Source organism: Trachemys scripta, chromosome 15 (assembly GCF_013100865.1).
Source record: "Trachemys scripta elegans isolate TJP31775 chromosome 15, CAS_Tse_1.0, whole genome shotgun sequence".
Classification (NCBI taxonomy): Eukaryota; Metazoa; Chordata; order Testudines; family Emydidae; genus Trachemys; species Trachemys scripta.
This window is the reverse complement of record NC_048312.1, coordinates 21,815,094-21,838,976: the sequence shown is the minus strand read 5'-3', so window position 1 is coordinate 21,838,976 and position 23,883 is coordinate 21,815,094. Positions and strand designations below refer to the sequence as shown.

Below are 23,883 nucleotides of genomic sequence, written 5' to 3'. Positions count from 1 at the left end.
CCCTAGGTGCCTCCTTGTGTGCTCAGACATATTGATCATACTGCAGATCCAGGGCTAGTTTTAGAAATTACACTATTTCAGCTCTGCTGTGCCCTGAGAGGGAAGGCTGCATGTGGGCAGAGCTGGAAGGGGGTTTTGTGTCTCCAATGGCATGCAGAGGAGATGTGACTAGGGCATCCACAGTGCAGAATACAAAGCTGTTCTTAGCAGGACTGAGAAATGGGCCTTATGCCCTATTTTCTTGTAACAATTTAGATTCCCATCCAAACTGGTTCTGATTACTTAGTATCAATTCACCAAAGCATAAGTGTCCCCCTGTAGTGCTCTGTCTGTCCATGTCCTTTGTGAGCAGAGCTCTTCCTCTGCAGATTGCTCAGTGTCCCCACCTATGGCTGTGAGTGCAGGACCCAGTAACCAGCCCTGTACCAGCGAGCTGCCCCCGAGAGAGCTATAGCACTGATGTGGCGCAGAGCCAGCCCAGCATTGCAGGAGTCCTGACTCCCAGCAGCTCCTGGGCTTTGCTCTGCACAGTAACTTTCAGGGGGAAAGACGGGGGGTGGGGCTGATCCCTGCCACGTAGGCGGCAGCTGATGCTGAATAACAGTGTGTAGCTGGTTAGGGCACAGGGAGAAGGGGTGTGGGGCACTGGCCACAGGGCTCCCATCCCAGGGCATCCCTCCTCCCACTCCTCCCCCGGCTCAGCGCCCGGAGCACGCGCTTGACCGCTCCACGCAATAGAGCTGGACTCTGCGTTGCCGGATTGGGTCCCCCTTCCAGGCATTGCACGCAGTGGACCATGCTTAGCTTCAGTCCCCAGCCGGGCTCTCAGAGCCGAGCAGAGGGGCCGAAGTACTTCCGGCGTCGCCGCCACCCCCGTTGCCAAGCAGCGCGCCGGTGACCTCTGACCCCGCCGACGCGCCGCCCCTCGCTCCCATAGCTACGGAGGGAGGCGGCGGCCATCTTGGCAGAGGTGGCGGGGCGATGAGCGGCTCGAGGCCGAGGGTGGCGGCGCCAGGCCCCGAGAAGAAGCCGCCGCCGGGAAGCGGGGGGGTGCTGAGCCGGCTGCGGGGGCGGCGGGGCTCTGGGGACGCGGCGCCGCGGGCGGCCCTGCCCCGCTCAGAGTCCGAGCTGCTGGCGCTGGAGACCGTCCGGCCCGAACACGTCCTGGGGCTGGGCCGGGTCACGGAGAGTGAGTGCTGGGCTGGGGGACCTGGCACCGCGGGGCCGTCCGTGCTGCTACCGCCCTGGGGGACCCCCGTCATCCCTCTCCCCGGGCGCCCCCTAGGCTAGCCCCACTCGCGGGCGTCCTGCCCCACGTATCATCCCGGGCTCCTCCGGCAGAGCCGAGTGCGAGGCCCACGGGGACCTCGTGGCCATTGCTCTGAGGCGCCCCTCCAGGGACCCCATACGCTTTGCCCCTCAGAGGCTCCATTATCATTCCCCGAGACTCCACACCTCACCCCCAGGGACCCCATTATCATCCCCTCAGAAACCCTAGACACCATACCCCCCGAGGCCCCCTTATCGGCCCCCGAGGGGTCCCGTACACCTTACCCCCAGCGTCCATTAGCATTCCGCCAGAGACCCCCTATACCAGGGGTGGGCAAACCTTTTGGCCCGAGGGCCACATCTGGGTATGGAAATTGTATGGTGGGCCATGAATGCTCACGAAATTGGGGGTTGAGGTGCAGGAGGGAGTGAGGGCTTTGGCTGGGGGTGCAGGTCTGGGCAGGGGATGAGGGATTGGCGGTGCAGGAGGGTGCTCTGGGCTGGGACTGAGGGGTTCTGAGGGCAGGAGGGATCAGGGCTGGGGCCGGGGGTTGGGGCATAGGAGGCGGTTAGTGGTGCAGGCTCCGGGGTGACTCTTACCTCAAGCAGCTCCCGGAAGCAGTTGCACATACCCCCTCCAGCTCCCACACAGAGCCGCAGCCAGGCGGCTCTGCGTGCTGCCCTGTCCACAGGCACCATCCCTGCAGCTCCCATGGCGCCCCCTGGCTGGAGCTTGAGGGCCGGATTAAAACGTCTGAAGTGCTGGATGAGGCTCTGGGCCATAGTTTGCCCACTCCTTCCATATACCTTACCCGCCCCGCCCCTTGCGGCTCCAGTATCAGTCTTTCTGCAGAACTTGATATCCTCTTCTGAGGACACCAGAAGTAATCTTGCCAGGACACCCAATATTCCTTCCGGTCCAGGACACCTCTTCCCTGGGACCCCAGTATCCCTTCCAGAAAACATCCTAGTTTAGACTAGGTGAAGGACCTACTCTGCTTCCTCTCTCGGCAGCTATATTTAGCTGGCTAGATTAAAAGGTAGAAAGGCAGAAGTTGTCAGACTCTTGTGACAGATCTCTGCTTTTCCAACTAGGTCCATCTTGGTGCTGAGGCATCCAGCCTTTTCTGGTTTAACAGCACCAGCTACATTTGTTCACACAGACAGAAAAGTTGGGGGACAAAATCTGTCAGGGTCTGGAATACTGAGACTATTGGTCCATAGGGACCCAGATTTTTATGTGAAGTTCCACATGCATGCCCGTGTAGATGTTACATTTTTGGTTTTAGGTCCTAAATTGGCTAGATCATCAAAGTTTTGTTTTACTTGCCTATCTAGGATGAATATCCCTGAAACTCTGAGACTGCTTGTCAGCCTTGTTCAGTCTACTCCTCGAGTTTGTTGGTCTCTCGCTTTCCAGTAGTTTTGATGAAGCAGGAGCCAAATGTCCTTCCCTTTTGCAATCTGTCCTGTTGGCTTTTTTGCAGGAGTGATGCTGCTTAGGTGGTGCTTGTGTTAAACTGTGGCATACTGAATAAATAGCCTCGTTTTCCCTCTTTGATTGGATTAGCTCACTCAGTATATATAGCTGAGTAGTAGTAGTAACTTATAGTAGTGATACAATATATTCATATGAGTAGTAGTAACTTGGTTCAGTCAGCACTGAGTCCAAATGCTGAACTGCATTGTACTGTTTGATTAGTCTAACTGGCAACTTGCTTTTTTGGGAAATATCCCTAAACGTTCTAAGGTGCTTGGGCTCAGTTAATGTAGCTGAAGGCCTTTTGATACCTGAGAGGAGAATCTTTGAGGCATATGGGTTAGTGGCCCATATTTTCTTCTCCTGATCTGGACTGTCGTGAGCAAAAAGAGCTCCCTAATATGTTCCTCTCTCTCCTAGATTATTTATGCAAACCTGAGGACAACATCTACAATATCGATTTCACCAGATTCAAGATCCGGGACCTGGAGACAGGAACAGTGCTGTTCGAAATTGCCAAGCCTTCTGCTTCAGGTAGAACCTGCTGACAGTGGGGAAAGGGCTAGATATTATGGGTTCTGGTGGGATGCAGGGAAGGGGCCAGGCAGGCCAAACACCAAGATCTTTCACTATGCATAGTGTATTGAGTTCACCTGTGTCATCCCTTAGGATTCCTGCAGGACTGAGAGCTTCTCTGCCTGCGAATATTCTAGTTACTGTCTAAAAAAAGAATGTGAAGTGACTATAGTGATAGCGAGAGGTGTCTTGGAGACTGAAGTCCTCTTTCCATGGGATAGGTACAGCACAAAGCTTCATCCATACTACCCTGTAAATGTGCCTCAACCCTGACCATGAAGGACCAGCTGTACGGGTGAGAGGGGAGTTCATTCCCTGTGATCCTTTCAGCCCTGAAATTGCCAGCATTTGGGGCAGCTTTAATAGCATGTGTTACACTACTGACGCAGGGTTGTTAGGAAGTGATCTCATATAGGCAGTACATTTCAAAGCCACTGCTGAGTAGCTGCAGGCTGGTACTGTTTTTCCATTTCTGAGCTCTGTGGGATGCGAATATTGTGCTTAGAGATCCCTTTATCTCCTTGGCTCAGCAAGGTTGTTACAGATGGTGACCAGTGTTTGGGGGACTTGCATGCCCCATAGATGTGGTGCTGCTGTTGTGGTCTGATATGGTTTGATTTTTTTCCCCCTGAACACTAGGTCAAGGTTTATCAAATTCCATAGTTAAGCCGCACCAAAAGTCCCTTTATGTGTAGGTAACCAAAGGAAGACTGGAGTGCAGATCCTGGAGGTAAAAGGCTAGTGGTCAAGTAACTATGTACTTCCATAGTTGATTCCTGGACATGCATCTTTGTGACATTTTGGTCCATGTAATCAATTGTGAACGTTTGCTATGAAACGTTCTCTGTTAACTTCTTAATGCCAGTAGCATATCAAAGAACAGTTTTTAGATATTGCAGTGCCAGGTGTCTGAGCAATGTCTTGGATGGTTTCTGTATACCACCTACAAGCCATCGGCATGTTACTCCTAGAACATCAGAAGATTAACTCTGAGTTGGTAAATTCTTCTAGAGCAAGATGATGAGGATGAGGATGACAGTGGAGAAGTGGACACCAGTGCAGGCCGCTTTGTTCGCTATCAGTTCACCCCGGCATTTCTCCGTCTCCGGACAGTCGGTGCAACGTGAGTAAAAGCTCATACAAAGAGGGGGGAGTAATGCCTCCAGGGAACTTTAGATACCATAGGTGAACTTAACAATGGACTAGTGAGAACCCAGTTCACAATACAAATGAAAAAGAAGCTAATAGTGACAGGGAAGATTCCAAGATCTGCCTCGGTTTAGCAGTGATATCAGCCCTATTGTTAGGTTCTGCATAACCGCAGCTCTGAGGCTCTCTGCCTCTCCCAGTCTGAAGTGAGCTAGGTGGTCTCATGAGGTGTATTTCTCCTGCCCTATGCCTGCAGAGTGGAGTTTACAGTGGGAGACAAGCCAGTGTCAAACTTCCGAATGATTGAGAGACATTACTTCCGGGATCGCTTGCTGAAGAACTTTGACTTTGATTTTGGCTTCTGCATCCCCAGCAGCAGGAACACATGTGAACACATCTATGAGTTCCCCCAGCTCTCAGAGGACCTCAGTAGGTATCCTTCCTCCCTCACTGAACTGCTGCTGTGTTCAAATGCTCTCTCTCCCTGAGATGATAGGTGGTCATGTGGTGGGACCGGGAACTAGGAACAGGTAGATCTGGGTTCAGTTTCTGGCTCTGCTGATGGCTCACTGTGTAGTCTTGAGCAAGTTGCCTTCATATGCTGTGTGGTTGAGGTTTGGTGTTTTCTTTTATTGGCAGCTGGTGACCTCAGAGTCACAGTGGCTTTTCCACATAATGCCTCAATGCATAGTCCAAGAGGTAACCATGGTGACTTGGAGAGACTATTCCCTTAAAGGCCAAAGACCTACATTCATAGCACCCACTGTTTGGGGTTTGACCCCTCCAGCTGCAGACTGGGGTTGTTTCTTTTCTGGGAGCCTGTGGAGAGCAATCTGTGATGGCAAGCTGTGAGTATTCCAGATATGGTTTTACAAGATGTGCCATGCCATTGAGGGACAGACTGAACAGGAACAGTTGAGTGCTCTCTGCCACTCTCTGGGTATGTCTGGCAGAGGGAGGGTGAGCTGAGTTTGTATGTGACTTGAGTACACAAGCTGGGCGTGCAAGTGACATTAGTTTTTCCACTTACTCCACACCAGGCAGGTCTCAGAGAAGGAATGTACTTATTCAGTGCTGCTGTACTGTGGCCTGACACAGGGTCCAGAATATCTGTGTGAAATTGATCCACCCTCTTCCAGTTGGCTTTGACAGCTGAAGACCTGCATTCTAGGGATGGGCTGAACAGGTGGGCCAGTGCAGAGCTCCTGAGGCTCTCACGGTTACACCAGTTTGCTTCTCTTACCTCTCCTTAGGGGCAGAGCTTCAAAGTGACACAGGTTTTTTTTACCACATGCTTGTTTTCCTCTAACACTGCACTGCCCCTTGGGATGTGCCAGATGCAATACTCATGAGTGTAACTGACCTTTCTCTCCTACAGTCCGCCTGATGGTTGAACACCCCTATGAAACCCGTTCAGACAGCTTCTACTTTGTGGACAACAAGCTGATCATGCACAACAAGGCTGACTATGCCTACAACGGGGGACAGTAACCATAGCGTTCATGTCCACTGGACGCTGTGCTATCCCTAACCATTCCAGATGTGCACAAAGGGAGAAGTGCTGCTGTCTCATGCACCAGGGCCTCTTGCTGAACCTTTCCTTCACCCATGGACTCAAAACATGAAGCAAGAAGGCTGAGGTGGCAGTTTGTGACAGTAAAGGAAATCTCCCTGCAACGCTCCCCTCCCTGGCATTCTTACGTACCTTGCCTCTGGCTTTCTCTCTGTTTCTGATGGTACCTTGTTTAGGTTTTGGATCAGAGACTCTAAGGCTCTGCTAGCAGATTATTGATGTTATGGTTTTTGTTGTTAGGTTACACCCTGTGCCACCCAGTGGGCAAACTATTTCTCAGTACGAGAATCTGCTTTCTCCAAGTAGCCAGTGGAGCCTGACAGACAGATAACCTCTTTACTGCATAATGGTTCAGTCTGTCTGAATGACTAAGACTGGCACCCAGTGTGCACCCCTGCTTCCCCATCCCTCACGGGGAGAGTTACAAGAAAGGATGAATCTAGCTTTAAATGGTGCAGGAATCTTCCTTCTGCTTCCAGGGACCTGGGCCACTCCCAGGATTCCTTAATCTGTTACAAGTATGTCTTGCAAGGGATTTGAATTGAGGTTCAGCATGTTTGAAAAGAGAGATTACACTAAATTGGCCATTAAATCAACCTGCCAGACTCCCTACTCCTTGAGCTGTTGTTAGGGAATAATTGGGTTACGAGTGGGGCTCAGCCTTAGGGCTGAAGCTAATCTTGCCACCTTCATTTCCCCTGCATCTGTGTGAGAGATTTTTCTGCTCAAGCTGCACTGTGGGGATAGGAGGTCTGTCCATTTAGCTCTTTCTTTGGAGGTTGGGGGAGAACCTGGAGAGTCACCTGAAGAACATTCTGCTTAGCAGGCAGATCTTCCCGGGCTTCAGTCTTTTTATATATTTTTAAACCCATGTGACACTTCAGAGGTATTCTAGTAAGAGGCAATGGTGTTACCAGCTCATCGACTTTGTGTTGCTTGGGCCAGTGCTTAGGGTTGTGCTAGTATTAAACTGAGCCCGAAATGCTGCCCAGATCAGGACATTCAGGCACTTTTGGGAGGTGGCTGCTTGTGGTGATCCAACAGGAACTGACATGATTTTATCCTTAAACCATGTGGATTTGGGCCTCTGCCAGTGTTTGACCTATTTAGCTGGATCATTTTATATTTAAGATTTAGAAAACTTCTAATGACTTCTTCTGTGGAGATAATTACTACAGCTATTAGAGCAGCCAAACCAAAGTGTATGTTTCAGACCTATGGAGCACCTGGCATTGAAGATGGGAAGAAATATTTGTGTCAGGCACTGACACAATATGTGTCCCTGGCAGTGAAGCTGGGGTCTAGCTCTCTGCCACGCAAATGTGCACTAGTGAAATGCTTATCTGGGTGTCATATTGGATACCCTGATCCACTGATACCCCTGCCATTCATTCGCACTCCAGCCCTACTGCTGATCAGGCCTGCCTCTTGTGTCTAACAGCTTGGCCTTATCTATGCTAGACAAGTTGATCGGTGCCAGTATCGTTTGGTCCCCCTCAGACAGTGGAAATGCACGTTGTGGCCATACACACGCTGGCTGCAGCTGGTTCCCAGTCGTGCTAAGTAATGTCCAAAGTAGACTGTGCTTTGTCAGGACTAAATATTGATTAAATCACAATTGTAGGAATGTGGATGTTACAACCTAGGGCTTGTTAATATATACACCGTAAAAGGAAGCCATTGTTCCATTTGTGTGGCAGGAGATGAATACCGTTAGCACTAGCACAGAGAATCAACTAGTTACAAGGTAACAGGTGAGAATAAATGTGGGATAAGGATCATGAAAGAACCTTCAGTTATAGGGGAGGATGTTAATGATGAATGATACCACAAATGCCTTTTTTCCGTTTTGGAGAGGGCATTAATTTTGGGCCATCACAACAAATACCTTGGGAGCATGAATAGAATAAAGGTGACCAGGGTCAAGATGTGTGTGTATGGCTGTGGCGTTAGAAAGCTGGGAGGTAAAGAACAGTTCTCCTGCCGTTTGTACCCATCAGCTTCCCCAGGGACGTGCATGTAACCCTATTTGATTGTTAGTTCAGAATCAGTAGAGCTGGTGTATCTTAAGAAAGGTCTCTAGTTCTTCTTTTGCTGGAGCTGTCTCCAGAGCTCCTTGCACTGTGCCATGGTGATACTGAAAGATCCTTTCTCACATAAGTACATCATACTTCTTTTGAGAGGACACAATTGCCCCAGAAAAGTGCTTTCTGTCCTGTTGTGTTCCAGGATGCTCAAGAGAGGAATGTCTAAGGAGATAACTAGTTATTCCCAAGGAGCTGGTGGGAAATCTAGCTGAACTTGTGTGTAGTATAAATCCAGGTGCCTTTAAATATGACTTTTGTCTAATTCTCTGTTTAAAGCAACTATTTATTGCTTGTTCTTATGAATGTGATGGTCTGTATTTGTTCCAAGTTTAATGGATAATGAGGTAGTCAGAAGGGATGTGTTATCACCTGAGCCAGCAACAGGGAATATTCTATACACAAACATCCCAACATGTATAAGATGTATTATCAAATCTTTAAATAGTATCTAGTGTAGGTAGGAGGATTTGGCAGTGGTTGGGTGCCATCTAGCTGCTGTTTTGCAGAATACATCTGCCTAGCATGAGTATGTTCCTGGAAATGAGGGACTGGGTATTAGCTGCTGAAGAAGAGTCCATTCCAAACTGCAGTGGTCATCTTGAGCACTCAGAGATCAGGGCAGAGGAAAGGACTGGTGCTCTGGGTATCTCACGTGTGAATTGCCATCTCCTCAGCAATAAGAAAGGGAAAACTGAAGATCATAACAGGTACTTCTCAGTTGGAAAAGAGAGATGCTGCCAGTTGCATTGGTTTTCCAGATTTAAAAGGCTAGCTCCAGAAAGGAATGCTGAGAAAAAAGCTCATCATATAAGAGGGCAACACTATACGTGGGAGAGTTAGTCAGGCAGAGGAAGTTTTGGATAATAATAATTAATGGAGATATCCCATCTCCTAGAACTGGAAGGGACCTTGAAAGGTCATCGAGTCCAGCCCCCTGCCTTCACTAGCAGGACCAAGTACTGATATTGCCCCAGATCCCCAAGTGGCCCCCCTCAAGGATTGAACTCACAACCCTGGGTTTAGCAGGCCAGTGCTCAAACCACTGAGCTATCCCTCCCCCCCACTGAGCACAATCCATTATTCCCTCTCTCCTGGATGCTGTTAGCTTCTCCTTTTAGAAGAGGGTCTGTGGAGTATTTCCCTGCCCATGGTAAACATGATTAGCAGAGAATCTTTTCGCCTTCAGTCTGCGTCCTTTGCTGCTGAGTACAAGCTCCTCAAACCAGGGAGGAACTGAATAGGAATCTCCACGCATTCTTCCCCCTCCCCCTTCAAATGGACTGTCCATTTCCACGTGGTATATATGTGTACGGAGCCGGTACTAACGGAATGAGGCAGACGTTTCTGTAGTGTTGGCTAAGGAGTTAGTGGGTGGGAGATCAGTGTGAGACTGACCTCCCTCTTGTTAGTATATTCTAGGCTTGAAAGGGAGCGGGGAGTTAAGCTTATATTGTAAGTAAAAGGGCCAAAAATGCAAACAGAAACTTAACTCCATAAAGTATTTGTCCTCTTGGGACCAGGCTGAAATATTCTCAAGGTGACTGCTTGAGGCCCATGTGCTGTGCAAGAGAGGAGAGGAAACTTCCTGCACAACTGTTCCATGGGTGACTGAAGATTTTGTATTGCAGCTGGTGTGATAGGGTCACATAGTGTTACATGACCAGGTATCGCTGTCCCTGTTCTCTCCCTTAGTTATGAACTGTCTTCCTTTGTGTATTTCCTTATGGTTTTAAGTGCTTCTCATCAGAGAGGAGAAGAGCTGGAAGTCTCTTCCCATTGCAGCTTCTCTGGGCTGGGATTTTCATTCTGCTTCTCTAGTCAGGGTCCAGGAATAATGGGAAAATCGTTTGAAAACAGGATATGTTAGTGGAAACGAATCAGGAAGGCGATGAATAATATTTTGTGGTAAGTGGTGGAGCAGGAAGATGAATTTGGCCAAGTAGTGTGGTAACTTCACTTCCAGGTTCTGTACTTCATTAAATCCAATGTTTGTCTTCTGAACCACAGTCTTGTCACATTAAGCTTTGGGCTTTGTGATGCCCTCCTAATGCACATAGTAGCCCACATCTACCCTGCCACACACACAGATGACTGCTGTCTCATAATGTGCGACTCGAGTACCAGATGTATTTCTTGGAGTCATAAAACATTGCCCTCTCCCTGTGGCTTAATGGTGAGGACAAAGCTAATGGGTAGCTGGTGATGTCTAACAAGCAATTCCTCTTCATCTGTCAAGGAAGATACAAGCACTAGCAAATATCATGGTCATCTATATTGACTTATGATTTGTTTTAGTTTTTCTGTTAATGAAAATAGGCATATTAGATATGGGCTTTGGGCTGGTGGCAAGTTGCAAATGCATCTTGGTGCCCCAAAGCTTTGGCACTCCTATCAGAGCATTTGTAACAGGACATGGGTAGCGTTACACCTTCACATGACCGGTTTGTCTGAGGGGAAATATAACCCAGCATCCATACTTGCTTCATTCTGTGAATCAGTTATTTGAACAAGCCCAGCATTTCTTTGTACTTGGGACTGGCTCTCTGCTTCATGATGCCCTTTACCCTGGGAGCCCTCCAAGTCTTGGTCCATATTGTCTCCATATCATCCATGTCTGTCCCTTTAGATCCAAGAATGATCCTTGGGTACTGCAGGTTCCCCTTAGTTTACAAAGGACAGTAGCAGTTCAGTGGAGATTTAACAGAAATATATTTTTTCCTTTTTAAAGATATTTTTCACAGAGAATGCAAGAAGCATCAATGAAGTTGCTTGTGATATTTCCCTCCTCTGCTGTCCTTCTACCTTGGATCCTCATTCCACTGTGTCTTGTCATGTCTCTCCTTGTCCAGAGTAAACTAGATGACTTATTTGTATAAAATGTTATTTTGTCCCAAGCAATAGTAATAAACCAGGATTTTCACAAGAACGGGACTGAGTACTGTTTCTTGGCTCACTCACATTATACCAGCTCTCAGCACAAGGCAGACCCCAGTGTTCAGACTCACATTAGACCAGTGGGTCTCAAACTTTTGTATTGGCAACCCCTTTCACACAGCAAGCCTCTGAGTGCGACCCCCCCTTATAAATTAAAAATGGGGGTATTAAATTTAACAGGGGCTCAGGCTGTCAGCCCCATACCTGGTGGGGCTGATAGCTTGCAACCCCCAGGTAATAATCTCGTGACCCCCTTCGGGGTTGTGATCCCTCCATTAGACTCTTAAAACACAGTACCTCACTTCTAGCTTTGGACCCATTCTGGGCAACAGTGGAAACATATATATTTCACCTTGAATCTGTAGTGCAGATTTATAACTGGTAAGAAAGCTGAGACTATGGCTTCTACCATCCAATGCACACTGAAGCTGCTGGCCTCCAAATGGAGCATTGCATGATGGGAAGGGTAGTGGTGGTTAAAGCCTTCTGTTTATTATTACTCTAGGGCAGGGGTCAGCAACCTTTCAGAAGTGGTGTGCTGAGTCTTCATTTATTCACTCTAATGTAAGGTTTTGCGTGCCAGTCATACATTTTAACGTTTTTAGAAGGTCTCTTTCTATAAGTCTATAATATATAACTAAACTATTGTTGTATGTAAAGTAAATAAGGTTTTTAAAATGTTTAAGAAGCTTCATTTAAAATTAAATTAAAATGCAGAGCCCGTACCAGTTGCCAGGACCCAGGCAGTGTGAGTGCCACTGAAAATCAGCTGTGTGCCCCAGGTTGCCTACCCCTGCTCTAGTGCCTAGAAACCCTGCTCAGGATTGGAACACTATTTTGGTAGGAAGGTAATGTAGATATTGTCCTAGCCTGGAAGCCTTTTGAATGCAGATTAAGAACTCAGATTATATAGTGTGAGGCTTCTAGGCTACAGTCTGCTAAGGGGTGGGGTGGGATGACAGCTGGAAAGAGGAGCTTCTAGCGTCCCTCCATACGGCGCCAGGGAGGGAAAACAGATGGGTTATGAGCAAGTTCTTATCTGCATGACTAGAACTTCGCCGCTCTTGTCTCTGCAGCTGGCCTCCCTCGGGAAAGCTTGTGGCTCACCTAAGGCCTTTTAAACCGGGAGTCCCCCCGTTCGCTACAGGTTTGTTTCACTCTCTCGTGGCCAGAGTTACAAGGCATCGCTGGTCAATGAGGTGCAACCGCCTCTGCGGAAAATAAAGCAAGTGGCTGAGCGGCTCCCCCCAGCGCAGAGCAGCGAGCGCAGAAGCCGCAGCGGTAGGTTTGGCATCAGGCGCGGGCGAGTCGCTGTTTCCAGCCCGTAGCGGGGACTGGGCAGAGGGCGGGTCACGGCGCCCCAGGGGTTGAGCGGCACTGTGCTCCCCGGGGCAGGCCCCTCGTGACCATGGCGGCCCGGCCTTGGGACAAAGCCCCCGCGATGCACTGGCCGCCGCTCCCCAGCGTGTGTCGCGCGGGGCCCGCCAGCCGCTAGCCCAGCACGAGCCGCTGCCAGCGGCCCCGCCCCCCAGCCGCGGCCGCCGAGCTCCGCCCAGGACCCGGGGCGATGGAACGCTGCTCATGAATATTCATGACGCGGAGGCGCGCCTATCCAGCGCGGGTTGGGGCGCAGGCGCAGTGGGCTGGGTACCAGCATGGCGGCTACACTCCTAGCCCGGGGCGGCGGCGCTGCTGCCCGAGGTCGGTAGGTGGGGCGCGGACCTGGGCGTTGGGGGCAGAGCGCGGGAAGGGGCCCGGCGAGCGAAGCCTGGGCCCGGGGCACTGCTCGCCTCAGCTTTCTGCCAGTGGGAGCGGAGCCAGTGGGCTGGGGGCGCGAGGGGTATGGGGGGGGGCGGTCACTTGTCCCGTGTCCCGTGTCCCGTGTCCCGTCCTGGTTGCCGGGGCTGCCGCGCTGCCAGTGTGCGCCGAGCCCGGAGCCCAGACCGGCTCCTGCACAGCCTGGTCGCTACCAGGGGGTGGGTCCTTGCGGGGGGGGGGCGAGGCTCAGTCCCGCCCAGACGCGCTGCACTTCACCTGTGGCGGGGCTGGTAGGGCCCCTCACCGTGGTGTCTGAGCGCCTCGCGGCCCGTGGGACAGGCGGGGGATGGGGGTGAGACTGATTTGCCCAGAGTTCACCGGAAAGGCTGGAACCTGGGTCTCCAGCGTCCCAGGCCAGTATGGACCTGCGGGACCATTATTCCTCCCTGCTTAGACTTCCTGGCTCTAGGGCCTGGTCGCACGGGATCCCCTTCATCTCCTCCCCTTACTTTCTAGCCCTGACCTTTGGGTGCTTGCGACAGCTGCACACAGTGTACCAGACAGTGGAGTTACCAGAGACCCACCAGATGCTGTGCCAGACATGCCGGGACTTTGCTGAGAAGGAACTGGTTCCTATTGCTGCTCAGCTCGATAAGGAGCACCGCTTTCCTGCTGAACAGGTGAGTGCAGCTCATTTGCGTAAGGGTTGGGATGATGGTGTGCGGATCTGGGGATACTGGAATCAGAAAAGGGCAATAAAAATGAATGGGGACATGAAAAAGCTTCTCTATAAGGCAAAATTAATAAGACTCAGACTTTTCAGCTTGGAAGAGAGATGATAGAGGTCTCTAAGATCATGACTGGTGTGGAGAAAGTAAATAAGGAAGTGTTATTTACTCCTCATAACCCAAGAACTAGGGGTCACCAAATGAAATTAATAGGCAGCAGGTTTAAAAACAAACAAGGAAGTATTTCCTCACACAATGCACAGTCAACCTGTGGAACTCTTTGGCAGAGGATGTTGGGAAGGCCAAGACTATAACAGGGCTCAAAAAAGAGTTAGATAAGTTCATGGAGAATAGGTCCACCAATGGCTTTTAGCCAGGATGGGCAGGGATAGTGTCCCTAGCCTCTGTTTGCCAGAAGGTGGGAATGGGCATTAGACACAAAATTATTTAGTGTCATTTGTTCATGATCACTTTATAGTTTCCCTTTCTGGATTTCATATAATGGCTCAGAGCCACAATATTTGGGAGACAAATACAGGCAAGGGGAACTTTTTTTATTTAAAAATTCCAAAACAGTTTCTATTGGAATAAACAGAAGGATCTGGCTAGATTTCAAGTAGTTTAATTTTTACAATAGCTAAATGTTAAGCCAAATTACCTGCAATGTCATAAAATACAAGATCAATCCTGTTGTTAAACCATGACAATTGCTCAGCAACGTACAAAATACACACAATTATTGCCCAAAGAGATTAAGATTGAGAAGGCAGAACATGTTGGGTAACCCAGAGTGGGGAATATCTTGAACTGTCTTTACAAGGAGTTAATTATTACCAACCCAACTTCAGTGAGACAGCTAAAATTGCTTTCCTGTCAACTAAAAGCTCTTTTCTTAAGAACCTTTAGGATGCAGTATAAATAGAGTGAAAGATTTCAAGGTATAGTTGCAAGGACTGGATCTGCTAGATTTCTCCTCAATCACCTCTGTACAGTGTAATGAACAGAGCTTTGCTAGGGAGTGTGAGAATAATCTAACATTATGGTTGGGAGTGATTCTAGGTTAAAACAGAGCTAGTCTTTGCCTCATGTGGCAATGAGCATAGTCAACCTCAGGTAACTTGCCCTTAATCAGCAAGGGCTGCACCAGTTCTGAGCATCTGTAATTCCTATTGAAGTCACTGTGAGCTGTGGCTGCTCAACAACTGTTGAGATCAGTCCCCATCTGAATCAAAAGCAGGTGTCCCCTTTGGTAGGCTCACATCTGTGTACGCAGGAGCTGACCCAGGAAAGAACGTGCTGCTGTTACCAGACATGCCAGGATTGGCTAGTAGGTGCATAGGTGCCCCCGATTCTTTAGAGCGCAGAAGTAGTTGTTTCTGTTGCTTGTGGTCATGTGAACGAACAGAAACACAGCTGGAGTGTGCATGTGCTCAAGTGCATCCATAAGGGTGGGGCGGTGTGTGTTGCTGTACGTATGTACTTGAGGATTTGCCAGGACATCACTGATGCAGAGACTCTCTGGCCTGGTCTACGCTGCAGTGTTTTGTCAACAAAAGTTATGCCACTTTAAAGTACTTTAATTAAACTGCTGTTGCATGTCCACACGATGCTCCTTGTGTTGGCAGAGTGCATCCATACTAGCAGCTCTTGTATCTACAGAGAGTGGTGCACTATGGATAGCTATCCCACTCTGCAACTGGCCGCACTGCGCTTTGGGAAGGGTTTGCAGTGCCTCATGAGGCAGGTGCAGCATCACATGATGCAAGTTTCTCAATTGTGTTGTTCCATGGGCATCCTACCAGATTGCCAGCCATTTTTCAACTGAAGTGTGTGTTGTGGGGCGAGACAGAAATGCAGTGTGTGTTGGCATGCTGTCTCTAAGTTCAGACAGCAACCTGAACAACCAATCCTGGGGGAGTGGGACACCCTCCTCCACCATCAGTCCCCAGCTCTGCACAGCAGTCTTCTCCTCCCCTGCCCCCTCCCCAGAGCAGCAACCCGCTCTGCTTGCCTGCGGTTCTGTGATTCCCTCTGAGTTCTCCCACAGCCTCCTCGGCAGCTCTGTGAGCTTTCCAGGCTGAGGTATGTCAAAGCTTTCTGGAGCTTTGACAGGGGAGGGGTGATGCCTGCAGGGCAACCGAGTTCAAAACACTGAGCAGAGTCATCATAGCAGGCGTTGTGGGATACCGCGGGAGGCCAGTTATATCAACATAATGAACGGCAGCGTCTACACTGGCTCTTTGTCGGCACAACTTCTGCACAAAAGGTCCTACGTGTCTTGAAGTGGTTTTGTTTTGTCGTCAAACTGGCACTGCAGTGTGTACACCTCCACTGTTTTGCCATCGAAAGCTGCCTTTTGCTGACAAAACTCTGCATTATAGACAAGGCCTCTCACTTGTCCATTTCTCCTTGTCTAGGTGAAGAAGATGGGGGCCCTTGGGTTGCTGGCCATGGATGTGCCGGAGGAGTATAAAGGGGCAGGGCTTGATTACCTGGCCTATTCCATCGCTGTGGAGGAGATCAGCAGGGGCTGTGCATCCACGGGTGTCATCATGAGTGTCAATAATGTAAGACCCTCTCACTGTCTGGGAAACAGGGTGTGTGGAACCAGTCCTAGCAGCCAGGGGTTACTCTGCCAGTTGAGTAGTGTGAATCAGTGCTGATGGGGAATGGCATCTGCCTTTGCTGAGCCTGGAGGGTGCTGGACATTCGGGAGTTATTGGTTCACTTTTTCTTGCAGGGTAAATTAACATGACTTCTGTCTTCTTGAAGTCTCTGTATTTAGGTCCAATACTGAAATTTGGTTCTGAAGAGCAGAAGCATCAGTGGATTGCTCCCTTCACCAGTGGAGACAAAATAGGATGCTTTGCCCTCAGTGAACCAGGTAACATGAACGTTAATATTCCTGGGCTGATGGCAGAGAACAATTTCCCCTTGTAAATTTCCCTCTTTGTAATGTCAGGGAGCAGAGATGTAATGGGTATGGGAGCTTGGAGTGAGAGAAGCCTCTGAGAGGATGGCATTTCCACTCCTAGTTTATTGTGGCTCTATGAAGTTAGAGGTGAGATGGAGCTGCCCCCAGTAAAGCGTGTGCTACTGTTACTAGATGTGCTGTGATTGGCTAGCGTGTGTGGGTGTATGTGTGTGCGGGGGCCAATTCTGGAGCCCCAGGCCCAATCCCCTGGGGTGCAGAAGTAATTGGTTGTGTTGCCGTTGGTTACATGAGTGAACAGGAATACTTCGGTTTTGTTTTGCATGGTGCCTTGCTCAGGAAATGGCAGCGATGCTGGAGCTGCTTCCACAGTGGCACGGCTGGACGGCAATGAATGGGTCCTGAATGGCACCAAAGCCTGGATCACCAATGCCTGGGATGCCTCTGCTGTCGTGGTGTTTGCCACCACAGACAAATCCCAGAAACACAAGGTGAGCTCAGTGGGTTATAGCCTGAAATGTAGCTCTTGGAAGTAGCATGCGGAGCACTTGGTAAAAGGCTCCATAAGCTTATATTGGACTGTGGAGTCAGAACGAAGAGCTGGGAGAAGCCTGTGTCCCCTCAGAAAGTGGGGGGCTGTGTGGGATGCAGTGCTGCCAGAGGGGGTGTAGATGGATGGCCTGTCCCATGGGGCTCTGAGTTCAGCTGAGAGAAGCTGGAGCAGAGCTTACTGCAGGGAGGACTATTTCATCCCCCTTAATCTTCCCTCTGATCCATCACTTCTCCTTTCCATGGCCTGTTGGGTGGGTGGGTGAGTGAGTTGGGATTGGCCTCGTGTGCTTCCCAGGAGAGCTCTGCCCAGCTGCATGATGAGAGGTTGGAGACAATGTTAAGATCCTGGATCTGATTGCAGGGCATTAGTGCATTCCTGGTTCCTATGCCAACACCTGGACTCTCGCTGGGGAAGAAAGAAGAAAAACTAGGAATCCGAGCCTCTTCCACAGCCAATCTGATATTCGAGGACTGCCGGATCCCCAAGGCCAATCTGCTGGGGCAGCAGGGGATGGGCTTCAAAATTGCTATGGTGAGTGCCAGCTGGACTTGTGGGAAGACAGGGTTGGTGCAGGACTACATCCATCTAAACTGTTGTCCAGCCGGTGGTGTGTGTCGTGACCCCTTCTTGGCAATCGAGGAGCACCACTGCTAGGTCTTATCTTTTTGGAGCCTATCTGGCAAACCTCAGGTGTAGGACTTGAGCAGATATGAAGCAGAGGGAGAGCCTCTCCTCCTACCATCTCACCCTGCATCTGCTGATCTCCTTGTGAGGAAACACACAAGACCTTTTGGATGCTTCTCTTTCATTCCCTCTATGGAGGAGAGGCAGAAATTCATACCTTGCTGATGCAGAGAGGACACCTTCTGGAGTTCATCCAGACATAGATTAGATCTTATTTGGGGAGCATGTGTGACTCCTGAGGAACTGAAATCTTGGCATGACGATGAAGATAAATGCCTGGGGAACATTATGTGCAGTGTAGCAGGACTTTTGAACTCTTGGGAGAGTTGATTTCGCTCCAAGCAGGGCTGGAATAACCACTAAAGGTTGACTCTTGCAGTCCCATGAGCTAAACTCGTTCCCAGGCTGTCATAGCACCTGCCATCAGCACCTTGATTTAGGTAGGTCTCTGCCTCCATCATCCTTCCTTTCATCCCCAGACTTGTCTCAGTGCAAGGGAATTTTAGGACACGTTATTCTGGAATTAAATTTCAAATACACCAGAGTTCGATGTGGAGGTTTCTGCTGGGAACCCTTCTTGTAAAGAGGCCTCTTTATGGGGTGGGGTTAGGAATGTTCACTGCCACATCTTTTGTAAATGTTGCAAACTGCTGCTTTTTTGAATGAAATCCTGCGTGGTTGAACAAGGCAGGAGCAACACTGACATTGTTCCAAGAAAATTCAGTTCATTAGAGGTTATAAAGGTGCCAGTACCTTGCTGGAGTGTGGGGGAGAGACATAGCACAGAGTTGAGCCTCCCTGAACAGGCCTCTAACTAGTTACCCACCTCAGTACATGCAAGGGAAGGAAAGCTTGTGTCCCCCTTCAGAGTAAGGGGGTGTGTCTTGGGCCAAGAGTCTCAGAAGTGAGTAGCGATTTTTTTTGGGCTGTTACCCGTGACACCTTGAAGGAGCCTGATGCTCAGAAGTTGGAAACTTAGCACTTTCTGAAAATTGGGTACTCAAAATCACTTGTCCTTTTTGGAAATTGTAGCCACAGTCTTCACTCCAGAGAGAAACAAAAAGTAGAGTGGTTAATAGAAGTAGGGGGAATAAAGTAACAAGTAAATCTAGTTTTGTATCTTTGTCTAATTTCTCTTTACTTCCCCCCCTTTCTTTGCAAATCAGCAGTTCCTCTGCTTTATTATTTTTGCCTCTGTCATGCTTTCTCCCCTTTTCATTCCCCTCTTCTGATCTCAGTAGCTGGGATGTCCTAAATACACTGAGGATTTTTATTTCCATACATTGTGGGATTGTCCAGGGGGGGTGCCAACATGACTGCGGATTGCTAGATCATGCAGGTATATTCACCCTTCAGTCCATGGTGTGACTTTTGTGTGTGTCTCAGCAAACCTTGGATTCGGGCAGGATTGGGATTGCCTCGCAGGCTCTGGGAATAGCTCAAGGAGCTCTGGACTGTGCTGTGGATTACGCTGAGAAGAGGTTGGCCTTTGGTTCTCCCATTTCTAAGCTGCAGGCTATTCAGGTATGAGTTAAGCCGAAGATAGTCCTGTATCTGGTGACAGTAAGTCTGACTGTTTCTATAAGAGTCCTGCTGTGTTAGCATAGTAGCTGGCCTGGTCTGGGGAAGGTAACACACCTTGAACACTGGACACCATGTGTTCAAGCAACTTAGATTTACACCTGCCTCCGTGGCTTGGGCACTTCCCCATTACTTCGGGGGGATGCTTTGGGTTTCTGAGAGGTTTGTCAACACAGGTGGTGTGAGAAGCAAATGCATTCTGCCCTCACGTTTGTCTATTGCAGTTCAAGCTGGCAGACATGGCACTGGCGTTGGAGGGTGCTCGCCTGCTGACCTGGAGAGCAGCCATGTTGAAGGACAATGGGAAACCCTACACAAAGGTACTTCCTGCTTTCTGTAATCTGCTGTTGATCTAGCAATGAGAACCCTATTGAGTTATCCGGTCCAGCCCCTTGCCACCACAAGTTCTCTTCCAGTGTTTAGTTTAGTTAATCTCAGAAAATGACTAACAGAGGGCACTAAACATTGCATGGCATCCCCCTTGCTGCTTAAGTCTCTTATGCCCAAAGCAGTCAAGGGGAAGGCCAGGTCCTAGATACCTTTCAAGGGGGAGCTGCTGAGTCAGATTGCAAAGAGAATTTAACACCAGTGAAAGGTGCAGTGTGATAACCTTGGCAACTGAGATCCTCGCTCCACAAAGCAAAGTGAGCATGGGCAGTGGGAGCACTGTCCCCTCCCAATGAATGTGATGGCCGCCTGAGAATGGGTCTTATTATTGGATCTGGGACCTGCATCCAGTTACCTTCTCCAGAACTCCCAAAAAACAATGTTTATATTAATTTAAGCTGTTCCACAATGTAGCATTTGTGACAGATGCAGTAGGTGACTTGGAAGGGTTAACAACTCAAGGAGTTGCTCTAGTTACATTTTGGATCACCGAAAATGCTGAGATCTTGGTAGTCTCCAGCTCAATTTCACAAATTGAACATGGTGATCCTGTGAGTAACCCCAGAGCTGTGCCTGGGAGATGTACTGAGCTAGCATAGCAGCAGCATAGATGGGCCAAGGTCTCAGGTATGCAGGGCTAGCTTGGCTATGTCAGTACAAGGGTGCTAGACAACCAGGATAAAAACCCTGCCCTGTAACTTAAGGTGCACAAAGCAGTACTTGTGCTAGCACCAAAGGGTTGTGAGTGTGTACATGGGATTCTGACCTCTACCACTGCTGGTCCTGACTGCGCTGGTGAGCCAGAGGAGAGCTCACTTAGAATGCTTGCTAGTTAAGCATGGATGTGAGGACCTCCCAAATAGCACATCTTTGTATGTGTGGCTGAGGTGGAGAGTCCATGGCAAAGGAGAGACGGGGAATGAACCCTGTAGAGGGTACGTTAAGGACTCTGGTCATCTATTGTGGGTACCCCACAGCAGCTATTGCAGGGTTTCTGCAAGGACAACTTGCTTAGACTGATGTCAACTAATGTTACTGCCATAGTACCTCAACAGCTGTTACTATTACACTGAAAATGCTCTTTAATTATTCACTTTGTTCATTTCATCAACCTGAAATTTAGTCAATTTGAAGTAGTTTCAGATTGTTACTGCTCCTGATCTCCCCTGCCAATTTGTGATTTTTAAACAGTTTTTCCTCTGCCCTGTTAATATATTTAAAAAATACCTACAGAATAGGAGAAACTGACTTGAACCAAAGAGCTGTCAAATGAATTAAGTACATAAATAAGAGGAAAAGAGTTTTATTTTATTTTTTCTGTCCAGGGTTTCAGTGACAATACAATAGAGGGAAAAACTTTTCACAACTGTATTTAAAAAACAGTAATGTCTAGAACTCACTTCCAACAACAGTAAGGCCAAGAGCTTTGCATGGTTTGAAAAATAACATTAATTAATAGGATAATTTGCTACAACCCCTTTTGCTTCAGGGCATAAGCCAGCCCCTGGGATGAGGCAGAAACCTCTCCCCTTTGGACAGAATTGTCTGTGTAATGGGGTTTTACAGCTTCCTCTAGACCATTGCTCTGGTATGGCAACACCCATCTTCCATACAGTGCTACTCGTGAAGCCCAATTTTTACTTAAAAATAACTATAAACAAGATGGAAAAAGCAGAATGGAGAACAAGACCCAGAGCTATGTTGTACCTATACTTAGATAATTAAAAAAAACCCTTTAGTCGGTTTATTGATAGCATGAAAAGAACACTGGTTCAGATATTTAGATTGCGTAATGTAAAAAAGCCCTTCAAAAGGTGGCAATGGGTAGGTTTAATTAGTATGAGTTTTATTTAAAAAAAAACACTTGCTAAATTTAGAGGAGCTACCATTAGGTTACAGAATAGGCCATTTACATCAGAATGCAATATAGCCTTAACCACCCATTAATACACCATTCCATCTTTGAATGCGAGTATAATTGTAGGCTTGTTTGCTTAACTAATCTTTGTTTCTATCATTCAAAGTATCAGCCAGAGTCTGCAACCTACCTACCAGATCATTGACAATTTAATAATTCAACACTTACAAATCAACGTTCCAATGGTAAAAAGAAGCTCATGCATACAGCAATCTGGGAAGTGTGTCCCATTTCCTGTGTGTACTGGAGCCATGTGCTTTTCCTTTGGCTGTCTGCTGTTGGCTCCAGCCCCTCTCACCAGTTGCATCTTCTAATCAAACAGGTGGAGAAGGAGATGGCTTATCAATGAAAGTCTCATGCTGGAATTTGAGCAATCAGGAGAAGTACATTTAGTCACAGAGGGTGTGAATTCTGGCTCACTTGCGTGTACACAGTTTTGTTTCAGATGGTGCATGAACATTGATACTAGCGCCTGCTTTATACATTCTGCAAAATATCTTTGTTTTTAAAGGAAGCTGCAATGGCCAAGCTAGCTGCATCGGAGGCTGCAACTGCCATTTCCCATCAGGTAACCATCTGTCTCTTCTTCACCACATGAGGGGAGCCTGGGGGAGAAGCTTGTCCAGATGTTACTTGTAGTGTTATAACTGATGGATAATAGCTATGTTTGTTAGCTGTCACTTGTGGAAAGACAATGACAGATTATGAAACTTTATACCACCATGTGTCAAAACATAGTAAGTAAATATCCTTTCATCAAACTTGGTTCTCAAGCAGCATTTTTATTTTATCATTTAAGTTTATTATCAATGACAATATTTTTAAACAGTTGGTGTGAATGAGATGCACATCTGCCCATGTAAAAACCTAATTCTTCCAAGCCTAAAATTAAGTATATATAAAGGAAAGAGCTCAGCTTTCTTGCTGAGGAACTAGGTACTGCTGTCAAGAATTCCTCTCTGGCCTTGGTGCTTACATTTGTTTAAAGGCTGTGGGCTATTTTGTCCCCTGTGTAAAGTCCCTTCAGCTGCTAGGCCTAGAACTGTATGGCAGCAGGGCAGGCTTGAAGCCCAAGCAGCGTTATTCAGTGCAATGGTGACATATGCTACTGCTTACCCAAACAACACTTCAGTTTCTGTGCCTTTCCCTGTAGCTGATAACAGCATCAGTCACTGGCACCTAATGAAAGGAGGGAGGGCAAATAACTCAAGGCTGTATCCTTGGTACAACACAGTTTGCCTCAATCTTGCATCATGCTCACTGCAGGGTATGCCGGATGACTAATCAACAAGTTTTTCTACAGAGAAGGGGTCCACCAGGTGCCAGCATGAGTGATACACCCTCTGACCTCTCTCTCCTCCCTGTGATTGCTACTAGACTAGGGTCACTCACATGAGGATTGCAGCGTCCATGGTGCACCGAGTTGCTGACATAAGACTCACTGCTTTTGTTTCAGGCCATCCAGATCCTGGGAGGAATGGGCTATGTAACAGAAATGCCAGCGGAACGCCACTACCGGGATGCTCGAATCACAGAAATCTATGAGGGGACAAGTGAGATCCAGAGACTAGTGATAGCAGGGCAGCTGCTGAAGGAATATCGTGGGTGAAGAAGAGCAAGCCCAACTTAAGTGCCTTATAACTACTGCAGAAGTACTTCTAGCCTTTGTCCTGGATGAAATGAGGTGGAAATTCCCTCATAGCCATACTCACCACCCCTCTTTAATTGGGCTGGTCAAGCTCCTTTCTCAAATTGCCTTTGTAAAGGTTTAGGACCAAACAGTCAAAAGGAGAAAGCAGAAAGGGGGCAGCAGCAGCTGAGTGTGGCCCAATTTATTTTAAGCCGGTATGGTTTCAGCTCTGTCCTCTTACAGACACAATCCATGGAATCAGTCTTTAGCCATACTAGCTGCTGTCTAAGATTTAGTTCCCTTCACAAGGTACTTGGTAACTAATGAAGTTATATGAAATGATGGAGATAAGTAATAGTTGTATTTTTCTTGTGGATGTCAAAGGCCTTACGAGGGTGAGGGTATAATGCAGAGGCAGGACACTCAAAGTATTATTTTAGTACCTGAATGTGGGCTATATTTTCTAAAATTGTGTTGGTGAATGGGTGATCTGTTTGCACTACCCCAGAATGATTGTTACACTACCTCTTCAGGTTTGGTCACTAATGAATTCCAAGTGTTGGACCTTGCTGGCTGTGAGCTCTCATTTGATGGATTTTCCTTTAATTACTGCAGCAAAGGGTGTTAGTACCTGGCTTGTTCTC

At 48.3% G+C, this 23,883-nt stretch overlaps 2 protein-coding genes across 3 annotated transcripts; both read left to right on the top strand.

Annotated features, from left to right (window-relative positions):
• The first annotated feature begins 933 nt into the window (after positions 1-933).
• Positions 934-11,060, top strand: UNC119B (unc-119 lipid binding chaperone B). Its single transcript, XM_034791590.1, has 5 exons — positions 934-1,189; positions 3,170-3,283; positions 4,337-4,448; positions 4,731-4,903; positions 5,853-11,060. The coding sequence occupies exons 1-5, from the start codon at positions 982-984 to the stop codon at positions 5,963-5,965; spliced, it is 720 nt and encodes a 239-aa protein (XP_034647481.1). The 5' UTR covers positions 934-981; the 3' UTR covers positions 5,966-11,060.
• A 1,632-nt stretch (positions 11,061-12,692) lies between these two features.
• Positions 12,693-23,808, top strand: ACADS (acyl-CoA dehydrogenase short chain). 2 transcript variants are annotated; one of them, XM_034791288.1, is made up of 10 exons: positions 12,693-12,769; positions 13,343-13,506; positions 15,972-16,121; positions 16,327-16,438; positions 16,826-16,977; positions 17,400-17,570; positions 19,110-19,247; positions 19,529-19,624; positions 22,121-22,177; positions 23,066-23,808. In XM_034791288.1, the coding sequence occupies exons 1-10, from the start codon at positions 12,724-12,726 to the stop codon at positions 23,216-23,218; spliced, it is 1,239 nt and encodes a 412-aa protein (XP_034647179.1). In that variant the 5' UTR covers positions 12,693-12,723; the 3' UTR covers positions 23,219-23,808. The 2 variants fall into 2 exon arrangements, with proteins under 2 accessions (XP_034647179.1, XP_034647180.1); XM_034791289.1 differs by having other exon boundaries at positions 12,720-12,773.
• Positions 23,809-23,883: the final 75 nt, after the last annotated feature.